The 12,892-nt window shown below is 39.6% G+C and overlaps 1 protein-coding gene across 4 annotated transcripts; it reads right to left on the reverse strand.

Annotated features, from left to right (window-relative positions):
- Positions 1 to 20: 20 nt before the first annotated feature.
- gtpbp1 (GTP binding protein 1) lies at positions 21 to 12,431 on the reverse strand. 4 transcript variants are annotated; one of them, XM_061884913.1, is made up of 14 exons: positions 12,021 to 12,431; positions 9,320 to 9,431; positions 9,050 to 9,230; positions 8,746 to 8,929; positions 6,063 to 6,227; positions 5,869 to 5,992; positions 3,533 to 3,647; positions 3,309 to 3,453; positions 3,052 to 3,234; positions 1,764 to 1,899; positions 1,505 to 1,683; positions 1,247 to 1,360; positions 1,022 to 1,072; positions 21 to 857 (listed from the first exon to the last, which is right to left on the reverse strand). In XM_061884913.1, exons 1-14 carry the CDS (start codon positions 12,216 to 12,218, stop codon positions 747 to 749), a joined length of 1,998 nt encoding a protein of 665 aa, XP_061740897.1. In that variant the 5' UTR covers positions 12,219 to 12,431; the 3' UTR covers positions 21 to 746. The 4 variants fall into 4 exon arrangements, with proteins under 4 accessions (XP_061740897.1, XP_061740895.1, XP_061740899.1 ...); XM_061884911.1 differs by having other exon boundaries at positions 1,247 to 1,408; positions 12,021 to 12,429; XM_061884915.1 differs by lacking the exon at positions 1,022 to 1,072 and having other exon boundaries at positions 12,021 to 12,426.
- Between the last annotated feature and the right edge of the window lie 461 nt (positions 12,432 to 12,892).

Consider the following 12,892-nt stretch of genomic DNA (forward strand, 5'->3'; position numbering starts at 1 on the left):
ACAATTCTGCAGCTCACCAGCGAGTTTGACAGTTTTTAATGGGATTAAATTCACACAACATGTCAACAGTAGCAAGCTGCAAACAAGCAGTACTATAGTAGCACAAGTAGCACTGCAAGTCTTAATGCCAGGGTGACGTCTACATACTGCGTTGTAATAACATTGTGTGTCCTAACGGCAGCACGGCGCACACAATTGGGTAAAAGAGCACAAGTGAAGGAATGTCACACGTCAAAAGATTTCTGGGGTATAACGTTTGCATATATGCCAAATAAATAATGGATCATTAAAAAATGTAACAGCTTGTACAATTAAATCTAGAATTTAAACATGTGCACTTTGCTACATTCAATTATTTCTCATCAGGGTGCACCAACAGCTCATTTTATATATGAAGTATAAATACCATGCAAATACAAGAATTACATTTTGAAAATTACTTAACAGGGAATGCATGGATGAGTTTCACACTTAGCTGCTCGTGTTTATCTGACCTTTCTTTTGGGTTTACCTCACTCTTGCATCAAGATAGAATCCGGTGTATAAAATGATTTAGTAAGCTAGCTTCCTACTTTGCGGCCTTTGATTTGACTTGATGACACAAAATCTAAACCTTTTTAGGGGCATTGCTCGTCATGTTCCCGTTTGATAAAACCCTGGTATAAAAAAGGCAAAGTGGAGTAAGACTGAGGAGTGTTTTGCACTAGAATGAAGTAATGGAGAGGGAGGTAAGCAATGTGGAAGTTTTAGCAGCCTCCCGATCCTGGTGTGGAGGCAGCGGCTGCAGTGCTGTTGTTTTGGCCTTTTCCTTTGTGTCTCTGGCCTCCTCTTCTCCTTCCACCTCCCCCAGTCTTTGGCTAAAAAAAGAAAACATAAGATTTGTTTTCATTTAATCAACAACTTAAAACAAAAAAAAACAAGTAGATAATTAGAATCTGAAGACAAAACTACAGGAAAAGAGCCACTGCGTCTCACACCCCCAACTCAGTCAGGGTCCCTGCTGTTTGGAGACCCACTTTACCTTGTTTTCCTTGTTGCCCTCCTTTAACTGAGGGTCTTCATCACCCTCTCCCTTAAGAAGCCAGCCACGCAAGCAAAGGAGAGGGGAGAGTAGTACAACACGATGCATGACAGTTAAATGGTGACAATAACAAGCGTTAATGAGGACACAGAAGAGTTGAAAAGTTAGAAAAGGAGCATACAGTAAGAGGATAGAAAAAGAAAATACAATATTTTTAAACCTTACCTGTTGTGTCGTGCTTGGCCCCGCTGACTGTGCTATCGTCATCCCCTCATCGCCAGTTGTCAAGGTGCTGTCGTCTTTTCGAGACGGCGGCTTTTTAGTGGATTGCATTTTGATCTGTGGAGGTTTGGAGTTTGATGGCAAATTATTGGCAGATTGCAGGAGCTGAAAAGAATGTAGCAGGAAGTCATTTCAACTCTCCCGCTCCAAAAGGTGAGGACTTTTCCAGCCTTTTTTGGAAGCTCTGAAATAGGCACTTACTTTTGTGATGGTCCCTACAGCCTTGGTGCGTCCCTCCCTAAACACCAGCCTCTGGTCACAGTGAAGATACTCGGGAGTCTTGATGAAGCGGAAGTGGACAGAAGCCTTATCCCCTGTTCGTAAACAGTCTCTATTCATGGACAAGATGGTGGCCGTCTGCCTTATGCTGCCACAGTGGACTGCGCATGGAACAAAAGGCTTATTAAAAGGTAAGACATGCCTATGTTACGAACAAAATGAGACAAAAGCAGTCACCCACCCATAGCTTGGTACCGGGGGGATATCGTAGTAGGGTGATGCAGCACTAGGATCTCTGCCTCAAACTCCCACGTGGCCTGTGGGTTCAGTCTTGGGGACACCATCACCATTCCTTTCCTTATGGACGACCGCTTGATCTGTATTAAACCACAATATGAGATCATGGACTTGCTTTACATCAGCAACTCCATAGTTATGTCCAGATTTTAATGATTTACACCAGGGTGTAATTCAACTGGCTGCCCGAGGGCCAAATCTTGACCCAACTTGCGAGATTGGTTAAAAAAACTTTAAGTAGAGACTAACGTTATAAGAAGCAGTTTCCGAAAAACACTAGAGCGCTGTCTTATACTGTAGATGGTCTTTGCCCCCTTTTTGTTTGTAGGTCTTTGAATCAGCAGAGCACTTTTGATGCATATGGAGATACTTTTGTATATTTTATGCAACCAAAACTAATAGAATAAAAAAAAAGGAATTGCAACCAAAACAAATATTTGCAAACAAACAAAATGGATTTAACATTAGAAAAAGTATTTTTTCGAACATAACATTATTTTTGCTTGTATATCCAAGCTCAACTATATCTTGTGGACAGTGCATTCTCTGAACAAGATTTAAGAAGCCTTTTTATTGAACAATCTCGGATGATATGGTTACCATAGCGTCCGCCCTCTACACATTTGGAGGGAAACATGAGATTTATCACTCTCTATTTATCTCAATCACTATCGAGTTATTTTTATATACGTGCATGTGCATATGTGTATGTATGTATATGTGTGTATGTATGTATGTATATATGTATGTAAATATTATATATAAATCCAGTGCGACTAATGTATGGAAAAATATTTTTCTTATAAATATACTGCACTTTTCAGAGTGGCCTTTTATCGTGGGCAGCCTTTTGTGTACAAAGACTTAATTTTTAGTTATTTGGTTAGGGCCATGCAGAATAAGGAATTAATAAGTACTTAATGATGACTAATTAAGAGCCAATATGTTACCAATGTGCATATAAATAAGCAACTAATTAATGGTAAATGTTTTCCCCATACTTAAGTGTTTATCTATTAATTAAATGGGTTGATGAATGGGCTGGCTCTCAGGAATAAGCGCAATAAGACTAATAGCAAAGGGAGAAGTCTCTGAAATTATTTAGTTAAATATCCCTGAAATACACGCTAAGTCCTACCTACATATCCTTTTTATAGTGTCTAAGGGATAATGCAGTATGAAATGTGACGAACATGGCCACTAGGTGGTGCTGTGGCTAGTTCTCGCCATACCTTCTTTAGTGCAAAGGAGGCCGTCTGACCACCTCGAACTTCTTTTACTGGCATTCTCTTGCGGTGGATGGATTTGACAGCGATGGAAATGAAGCTGCCCAGAGGGTCTGGCCCCAGTAGCATGGTGTCATTTAAACGTATTAGTCCGCGTAAAGTGGTTCCTGACACGACAGTCCCGACCCCCTAGGAGCAAAAACACTACTTTGAGCAGCTTCTAAGGCAGTTTTCATTCTGCCATGGTAGAAACAGACACGCACCGGTACAGAGTAAGTGTCATCAATCTGAAACTCGGCTGGTTGGTCATCTCTGTAGCATGTTCGTGATGAAAGCAGGTTGAGGAACATCTTGAGCAGTGCCATGTTCTCTCCAGTCACGTTGGAGATTTGAAAAATGGGACACATCCTGCAGGAAAACCCCCCACAGAGATTTTACAGAAAGGAATTTTACCCACTTGGAATCTGACTTGGCATAGAAATCCTACCTCTCTGAGCTGAAGTTGGAAGCCGTGACTATGACGTCGTCCTTGTTCTGAACCAAGACGGGAATCTTCCTACAGCCAGGGGACTTAAGTAACCTCTGAAGCAGCTTCAATGTCTCTGTTGGGATCAGAGTCACATCACAACTTTAAAGCTTGTCTTGTCTTGGACATTTCAACTTTCTAAAGCAGGGGTCTTCAACCGTCTGCTTGCCAGAGTTGCTTTACACTTTGAATATTTTGAACAGCTCTTTTACAAGAACAATAAGGGTTGATTATTACCGTAGTATAAGATTTTAATTGGGAATTGGTAGCTGTTCAAAAACGTATTTGTTAAAGAATGTCACGTTACTCAACCACACAGATGAACTCAAGGTAACACTGGCCAACGTGAGCGATCTGGAGTTTTCAGGATGTAAATACATCAATGTGAAGTGTACATTATGTTGCTATGACAATGAATGAATTAATTATGAATTTCACACTGCACAGTAATGAAAAGCTGTCATGTGTGAAATAAAAAGTTAAGCTCAAATTCAACCCTTTAAAACCAGAAGCATTGCAACGTTCGATAAGGATCAAGTTATGTAGGATTATTATATGGTTATGAGTGCTCATGTGACATGTGCTTAATGATATAAGTGTGCTACATAATGATAAATATTTCAAGTAATTATTAATTAAAAAAGGGTTCTAATCCTTTTTGTATGCCCAGTTTAACTAAACCGATGTTAAACATGCCATTAAGTTGGGATAAATAAAGATTCAGAGTTTTGCTGCTTTTAAGTCCATTGTACAACAATATGGATTAACAGTATAAAATTAGGAGTGAGTTAGGCATCAAAATAAATTTCTTATCTGATTAATTAGATTGTATTCCATCCATCTATTTTATATCACTTGTCCCTTTCTATTAAACATGTATCGTATGTACTTTTAAGTAGAATATGGTTCACAATACATACCTATAAGAGACAGTACACTTTATATGTTCATGAAGTTTTGGAATTTTAACAAATGTAAACAAGTGTTTTTGTTTGATCTGCAGTATCTCAGGGTGTAAAAGTTAATAATAATTATTACATAGCATGTATGTTATCACTTCATAATGGGAGATACAACAGGAAGTACAAGATATAGTTGAACAATTTTGAGAAATTGTCACTGTAAGTGCTTGTTGGTATGAGACAGTGTTGGAGATTTCCCTTAAATTAAGGCCTTATTTTGTTTAGGTTGTGTTTTTTCATTAGGGCTATCAAAAATGAGATTACTCGTGATTAATCATGTACGGTATATAAGCAGTTTAATCATGCAATTTATTTTGATTATACATTTTTATTTACCTTAAGTGCAGATGGTTACCTGAAAGGGTTGTTGTATGGTCAGGGATCAGGATAAGTGAGGATAAGACTGACTCCAAAATGTACCCTGAATTGACTTTAGCTACAACTTTAAACAAGTTTTAAGTGAATAAATGTAATGTATTCAAGTAAAACACTGTTCCTGTATGACATTCTGTCAACAAAACTGCATTTGTCACCAAATATTGGTATTTTAAATTATGCAAGTGAGTAATAACCTGTGATTAATAATAATTAATCCAAATTCAAAAGTGTGATTAATTTAATAAAAAAACACAATCATTTGACAGCACTAGGTTTTATACTGTAGATACTGGTTAAACATTCCCTTCAATTTGGTATCAAATTTATATGCAGACTCACATGTGGCCAAAAAGTTAAACTCATACTGAACGCATTCAGACAGAATAATCTCAGTATCAGAGAGGATTAAAGGTATGTAGAAATATTACTTACCTTTTACCCTCTTCTGATATTACCATTCGTCTCAAGTCAATGTCTGAAGTCAACGTCTCGCCACAAGTTACTGTAACTTCCTTAATGGTGAAGTTAATACGATATCAAATTTTATTTTAGATGTTCTGATTAGATGGACCGCATGGTGTTACACATCTCAAGTTTGTAATGATACAAATACAAGGTAAATGTCTGACATACTGTAGTTAAAAGTGGGGCAACCATTCCAACACATGTTTTCACTACCGTTTTATTTACTGTGACTTAGTATTTTTGCATTGTTTTTATAATTCTGTTGTATTTTCCTGTCTGCTTTGCCTTAATGTGGGGCTGCTAAACTGATTCTCACAGTAATTGTTGGTAACTGTGACTATGACAAAAGATTCAATTTAATTCATATAATCATCTGAATCCTGCTGTTTGTTTAGTGATTGATCTCACTGTAGAGGATAGCTGCTTTTAACAGCAGATGGAGCCTTGAACACATAACTCGGCACATTTATAGAAAATGCAACCAACACTGACCTTGCAGGATGTTGGCTGGACACATGTCTATTTTTGTAACCACAACAAAGACGGGTACGTTGAGGGCTAAGGCCAGGCCCAGGTGCTCCTTGGTCATTCCGACAATCCCTGCATTACTGCCGACCTGGAGAGCAAGAAAAGCATTTCTTAGGGGAAGTTTACAGTAATATTAATATTTTCCCAATATTTCTTACCATGAGCATGCAGAAGTCTGGTAAATGTCCAGTCATGCCAAACACAGTGGTCTTAAGGTATTTCTCATGGCCAGCCAGATCTATGAAGGTGATAACTTTGGATGATTTCTCGCAGATTTTTGTCCAATCCAGACTACCTCCATGGCTATCTGGTTTGTTCACCACCTATAAAATATCAAGTTAAACCAATTCAAATATCTCATTGCAAGTCTTGGTTAAAAGCAATCCCTTATCTTAGAAGTGGGAACTAACTAAGGCTACCGAAAATGCAGAGTTCTTCTTTACCCACACAAACTACAACAAGACTACATATATTTTTGAAGGAATGATCTCAACACAGTGAGGATAATAAACCTTGGACATATATAAAACCTAAAGCCCATTATGAAGTCATTAAAAAAAAAAAAAAACTGTTCGGGGAAGGCGATAAGGGTGCACAATCTGATGCTGCTCAAAGTAGACAAGCCAGAAATATAGTTTCCCATCTACTGTACAAATGTCCTCATCCTAGTTGGCATTTTTCAAAAAAAGTATTTGTTACAAATACCAATCGTATCAGAAAACAAGAAATTACTACTTTTATTACCACATTGTACCCCAACAGGCATCCTCCAATTGTCCACGATAGCATCATACGTATTTGGTGTCACGATACAGCTTGTTCACTTCCGATACGATACGGATATTGGAGCCTTGAGTATTGGCCAATACAGATATTAATCCGATAAATCAGAGCAAATCATAGTACATTTGTTATTTTGAATGTGGAATATTAAAAAAGGTTTGATCAAGTAAAATTACTTGGGTATAAAAAACACTAACCTTATGACAGCTTTTGAAGTGGCGTGGTGATTTGATTTTTGGCGACACCTAGTGGTCGCAATAATTTAATGACACAATAAGTTAAATGCCGCTGACAGGTTTGCTACTGGATGCTTCCCAATATGCTTACGCCTGGAAACTTTGTGTGTGTAATAGATATACAACTATAATTATTTAAAACTATTCTACTAAATCCATCCATCCATCCATTTTCTACCGCTTATTCTCTTTGGGGTAGCGGGGGGCGCTGGCGCCTATCTCAGCTACAATCGGGCGGAAGGCGGGGTACACCCTGGACAAGTCGCCACCTCATCGCAGGGCCAACACAGATAGACAGACAACATTCAAACTCACATTCACACACTAGGGCCAATTTTTAGTGTTGCCAATCAACCTATCCCCAGGTGCATGTCTTTGGAAGTGGGAGGAAGCCGGAGTACCCGGAGGGAACCCACGCATTCACGGGGAAAACATGCAAACTCCACACAGAAAGATCCCGAGCCTGGATTTGAACCCAGGACTGCAGGACCTTCGTATTGTGAGGCAGACGCACTAACCCCTCTGCCACCGTGAAGCCCTATTCTACTAAATATTGTTCAATAAAAGTCACGTATTGTTTGTCTAGTTTGTGTGCTGTTGTGTAGATGTGTGGCCTGGTCGCCTATGGCCTACAATGTTTACCTTTTTGTAAATTAATTCACAAAAATACAAGGAAGGATCAAACTTGCATGCTTATTGGAGGGATGGCTGTATATTGTTAATATTTTATCTAGACAATACCCTTGATATTCCTTATCAATACCGGTATTTATTGGTACTCTTATCAGTACTTTGTGTTCAGTGCAAGGTGGAATGCAGTTGTGTCATATTCTTGTAAAGAGCACACAGATCCATCACTCTCTTAGTATTCATTACAAATACGCGGGGGGTGCTGGTGCCTATCTCAGCTACAAATACACTTAGCTGGAAATTATATTTATATGATGGCTTTCAAGTGCAGAGAACATATATTTTACATGATATATCTACTATATCGTATAAATCAATACAAGCAATTAGCATGTTATGTGGGTGTGCATTTTGCAACAATAGCAAATATTATTTGTGTTTGTTGCACAGACTTATTTGAGTATTGTGCTGGAAACCATACTAAGTGTTGACAGCTACTGATGTATGTGTGTATTATTTAAATAAAATGACTCAGAGACTAAGTATAATGCTCAATAGTCAAGAGACGGCACTAACTGAAACACAAACATGGTGCAATGGCCTGACGTCAGACAGCAACCAGAGACCTGTCAGTCACAGTGGATGCTATATTGCTTGAAAGTACCTTATATGAATTATATCACCTCAATTGTTCACTTTTTGGAGTGGACTAATATTGGCTTGTGGATTATTGGATCATTAGGAAGACTGTTGATAAAATGCGGTCGTGACTCATAAGTAACTGACACAGCATGCCTGTCTTTGAGGAACTGTTGAGGAAATATTGTTGTGTTAGTAATTTTGTGTGGTGTTTCTTCCTTATTTGTCATTATTCAAAGCTGTTGCTAATGCACACCAGTGGCAGCTGAAATGATTGTGACTGTGTGTCATAATTATGTCAGTCAGTTGGATAAAAAAATAATGATAGTTATATTATTAGTCCAGAATTTTCACGGTCCTCATAGCTGACCTAATTAGGAACCCCAAATATATATATAAACAATGAAACAACAGTAAGGTCATCTAAAATAAACTATATATCGGAAAAAATGCCAATTAACATTTAGTAAGAAGATATTATTATTGGTCCGTGTTAAGATTGCAAGTTCTATTACTAACGCACAATTTGAACATGACCCAAACATGTTCTCACCTGTCCCTCTTGGTCAAATCCGAGGATATCGTTGCCCACGCTGCTGGTCCTTCCGCTCTCCATCTCGTGCTTGTGCCTGAAGAGCTTCTGGCGAGCGAAGCCTCTGCCATTGTCCAGCTCTCCATGTGTTAAGACTCCAAGAAGAGTACTCTTACCAGCATCCACGTTCCCCACTACTGCCACTCTGCAAACACCAACGACATAGCCCAATGAAACTGAAAGTAATTTGAGGGCAAAAAAAAACAAAAAACTACACGGACAAACCATGGTAGAATAAACACAGTAGTCTCTTCTGACCACTCACCTGACCTCCAGGAAGTCCAGCTCCCCCACACGCCGACGGATCAGATAGTCCCGCACCAAACCCTCTGCTTCAGTGCGTTCTCTCAGCGGGATGAGGTCAGCGTTTAGTTGTGCGCACATGGATCGCACCGTGGCCTCGGCAGCCTCCATGTCCTTGTCATTCAGACCCCAGTCACTACCATCTTTAATGAAGAGCGGGAAACAAGCATAAATATATATATTTTTTTTAAATGATAATTTATTAAACTGATCAAAGCGGAGTGTCTATTACCTGAACCCATCCCAACCACATAAATGGTTTCTCCGGACCCCTCTTCCATCCTGTCCCGTAGTTGGCTGAGTAAGGAGTCATACTGCTCTCCATTTGGGCTGACAAGGGCCAGCTTTTAGAAACAAGAAGCAAAAGGGATATTAGTGTAATGCTGCAATTATAACACAATCCATTGCTGAATAGACAGCCACTAATGTGGAGCAGTTTACTGTTATTTCCAAAGTGGTAAAACACAAATTATTCAGGACAAAGGGCGGAATGTAAAAAAAATAAAAAAAAACGCACATTCCACACAACTTCAACTTTAAAGCCATAATCCACTGCTAAAGCCAAGAGTGTATAGAGACTCTTCCCACTCCCACCAAGGACTGTTTTCACTGCTGGATTCTAGAAAGAGGTTACACAGCCTCTGTAGCAGAACAGAGGTTGAGTTGACACCACAGGTCAACCATAAGACTCTTGAACACATAATAATCCCCTCAATTCCCCCCAAAAAGGTATTAATTCAATGGAATATAAAGATAAGATAACGTACATCCATAAACATGGATCATATCCAAATGTGCAATATAACCCTAAACTGTACAGTAATCCATTTATATCTGCACCTTATTGCTCTTTTATCCTGCACTACAATGAGCTAATGCAACAAAATGTTGTTCTTTACTGTACTGTAAACTTCAAACTTCAATGACAATAAAAGGAAGTCCAAGTCTAAGAATGTAAAAAAAACTAACACAAAAAACACACATTTCAAATACAGCTGTCACTCTTCCCACACAACTTCACCTTGAAAGCCATAATCCACTGCTATAGTACATCCAAAGCCAATAGTGTATTACAGTACTCAACTATTACTTTGAAACATTAATCATGAATATTTGTTCTAACTGAAGTAATTATTTTATTTCTGCATGAGTCAGAGGGGATTATATATAAAAAAAAAAAATGATGCAATTGTTTGCAAGGTGGATGGCACATCCACGTGTTTTGACTCATGTGACCTTTGCAGCCAATTAAGCAATATTGCAGCCACTCACTAGAGTTTACATCATCCACTAGTCTGATTTGACAGGAATGCATCACTATAGCACAAAACAAAAATGTTGACTACTAGGGGTGTGGGAATACGAATCGCGATTCTCATGTTGTGCGAATCAGAATCGATTCCTTTTTTTTTTTTTTTTTTTTTCAATCCAACAAAACTATACACAGCATCGCCTCTCATAAGCTTGACAACACACTGGGTCCAATGTTTTCACAAAGACAATATAAGTCATATTTTTGGTTCGTTTAATAGTTAAAACAAATTTACATTATTGCAAGAGTTGATAAAACATTGTCCTTTACAATTATAAAAACCTTTTTAAAAAAATCTACTACTCTGCTTGCATGTCAGCAGACTGGGGTAGATCCTGCTGAAATTCTATGTATTGAATGAATACAGAATCGTTTTGAATCAGAAAAATATTGTATTTGAATCGAGAAAAATCGATAAATCGAATCGCGACCCCAAGAATCGATATTGAATCGAATCGTGGGACACCAAAAGATTCGCAGGCCTATTGGCTACACAACGTAACCAACGAAACTGGGGTTAACCTCAACTATAAAAACAGGGATCCATTGCCTCCCTGCTTGGCACTCAGCATCAAGGGTTGGAATCGGGGGTTAAGTCGCCAAAATGATTCCCAATCGCAGCCACTGCTGCTGCTCACTGCTCCCCTCACCTGAACATGGAGATGGGTCAAATGCACAAGGTAATTTCACGTGTGTGTGTGTGAGACTATCTTTGGGACTTTAAAGGCCTACTGAAACTCACTACTACCCACCACGCAGTCTGATAGTTTATATATCAATGATGAGGGATTTCCCAGAATTATCCTAGTACATGTCTCTAAAAACATCGGAATCTGTCCCAATGCAATCGCATTTTTCTTTAACTTATTTTTTTTTAATCTTTTTTTTTTCTAGTCCGTCGCTATCAATATCCTCAACCACAAATCTTTCATCCTCGCTCAAATTACTGGGGAAATTGTCGTTTTATCGGTCCGAATAGCACTTTTTGTTGGAGGCTCCCATTAAAAATAATGTGACTATGTGAGGAGCCCCCACACGTGTGATGTCATCGTCTGCGACTTCCGGTAGAGGCAGGGCTTTTCTCTTAACACCGAAAGTTGCAAACTTTATCGTGGATGTTCTCTACTAAATCCTTTCAGCAAAAATATGGCAATATCGCGAAATGACACATAGAATGGACCTGCTATCCCCGTTTAAATAAGAAAATCTCATTTCAGTAGGCCTTTAACTCGTTTATTATTTGTGTGAATGCAAAAAAATATCATATACAACAAAAAAGTATCAATTATTAATTTTATAGTTGTTATTTTTATTACCTGTCACTCTCAACCATAGGGCGCAAAACATGGGTTATGACAGCTTAATAAATATTTGTTTTACACGTAAGCGTTATTCATGCAGCTTACATAGTTAGAGCTGCATTAGTTAGCATTAGCTTCAGCCGGCGATTCAGGTGAGGGCAAAACAAAACAACCCGTCCACTTCCGCGTTCGGCATTGTAACTATTACAGTCGTAATAGCAAAGTGAAACATAAAAAAAAAAGACATGCTGGTTAAATATTGTTTCCATTCATTGTTTTGGCCTAGCAGTATAATAATGCTAACTGCGGCCTAGCTTCACCTTGCTAGTGAAGTCAACCCTCCGGTCCTCGGGCTCGCCGTTCATCAAGTCCCCGTCATCGTAGCACTCATCCCCGAGGTCGTCCACGCATCCTCCCCGGTCGGGCGCGAATATACTCGCCGGGAGTAAAGCGTCAGCCAAGGGTATGGAACCTGGGCCGACACTTGAGTCGTGCCCCGCCGCTGCTATGGATGCCATTTCCGAGGACTCCCCCCCTCAGAAAATGTGTTATCGGGCCGGGTAGATTGTTGTGCTAACGTCGGCTAGCCTAGCTACACGTCCAAGCGGCACGGTTTCACTTTTGCTAACATTGCCAAGACAACACGGACTATTTGTCAGCGGTGTGTATGGAAACCTTTTCAAAAACAGCCTGTCAATAATAATGAGGTAGGTGTGGATGAATATGTTACATGCCCGCCAATGGCTTCTCGGCTGCTGTTTGAATATGCGAGCAGAGAACCAATGGAGCGGAGGGGGTCGTGCATGTGCTTTGCAGCCGCCGCCTCCTCTCATGGCTCCCGGCTTGTTCGCATGCAATGTGTGTGCAACACTGCGCGTCATACGTGTGGACTGACTAGATATTCAAAGTTCACAATAGTTTGATAAACACAGAAGTCAACCAGGGATTCGGAAATCATCATCGTCAACCGCTTTGTTTGCGTAATTCCCTCTATTGCAACCGACGTCAAATCATCGTTGATCATGTCATAGTCGTTTTGCTTGCAGTCTTCGTCACCTTTTAGTTAATTACACCGATTCATCCATCTATTCTACCGCTTTTCCCTTTGGGGGCGCTGGTGCCTATACCGCGGGGGCGGTAGAGCGGCCGTGCCAGCAATTTGAGGGTTCCAGGTTCGATCCCCGCTTCAGCC

The sequence above is a fragment of the Nerophis ophidion genome, linkage group LG23, assembly GCF_033978795.1.
Source record: "Nerophis ophidion isolate RoL-2023_Sa linkage group LG23, RoL_Noph_v1.0, whole genome shotgun sequence".
Taxonomy (NCBI): domain Eukaryota; kingdom Metazoa; phylum Chordata; class Actinopteri; order Syngnathiformes; family Syngnathidae; genus Nerophis; species Nerophis ophidion.

Bases quoted from the DNA above. Each gene is read 5' to 3' on its own strand.
- gtpbp1 (XM_061884911.1), bottom strand. From the start codon at position 12,218: ATGGCATCCATAGCAGCGGCGGGGCACGACTCAAGTGTCGGCCCAGGT. The intron at 9,231-9,319 runs GTAATAGACACT...TCTTCATTAAAG, and splicing joins TGTGGTTGGGATGGGTTCAG to ATGGTAGTGACTGGGGTCTG. The intron at 3,235-3,308 runs GTGCGTGTCTGT...TTTTGCTCCTAG, and splicing joins ATGACACTTACTCTGTACCG to GGGGTCGGGACTGTCGTGTC.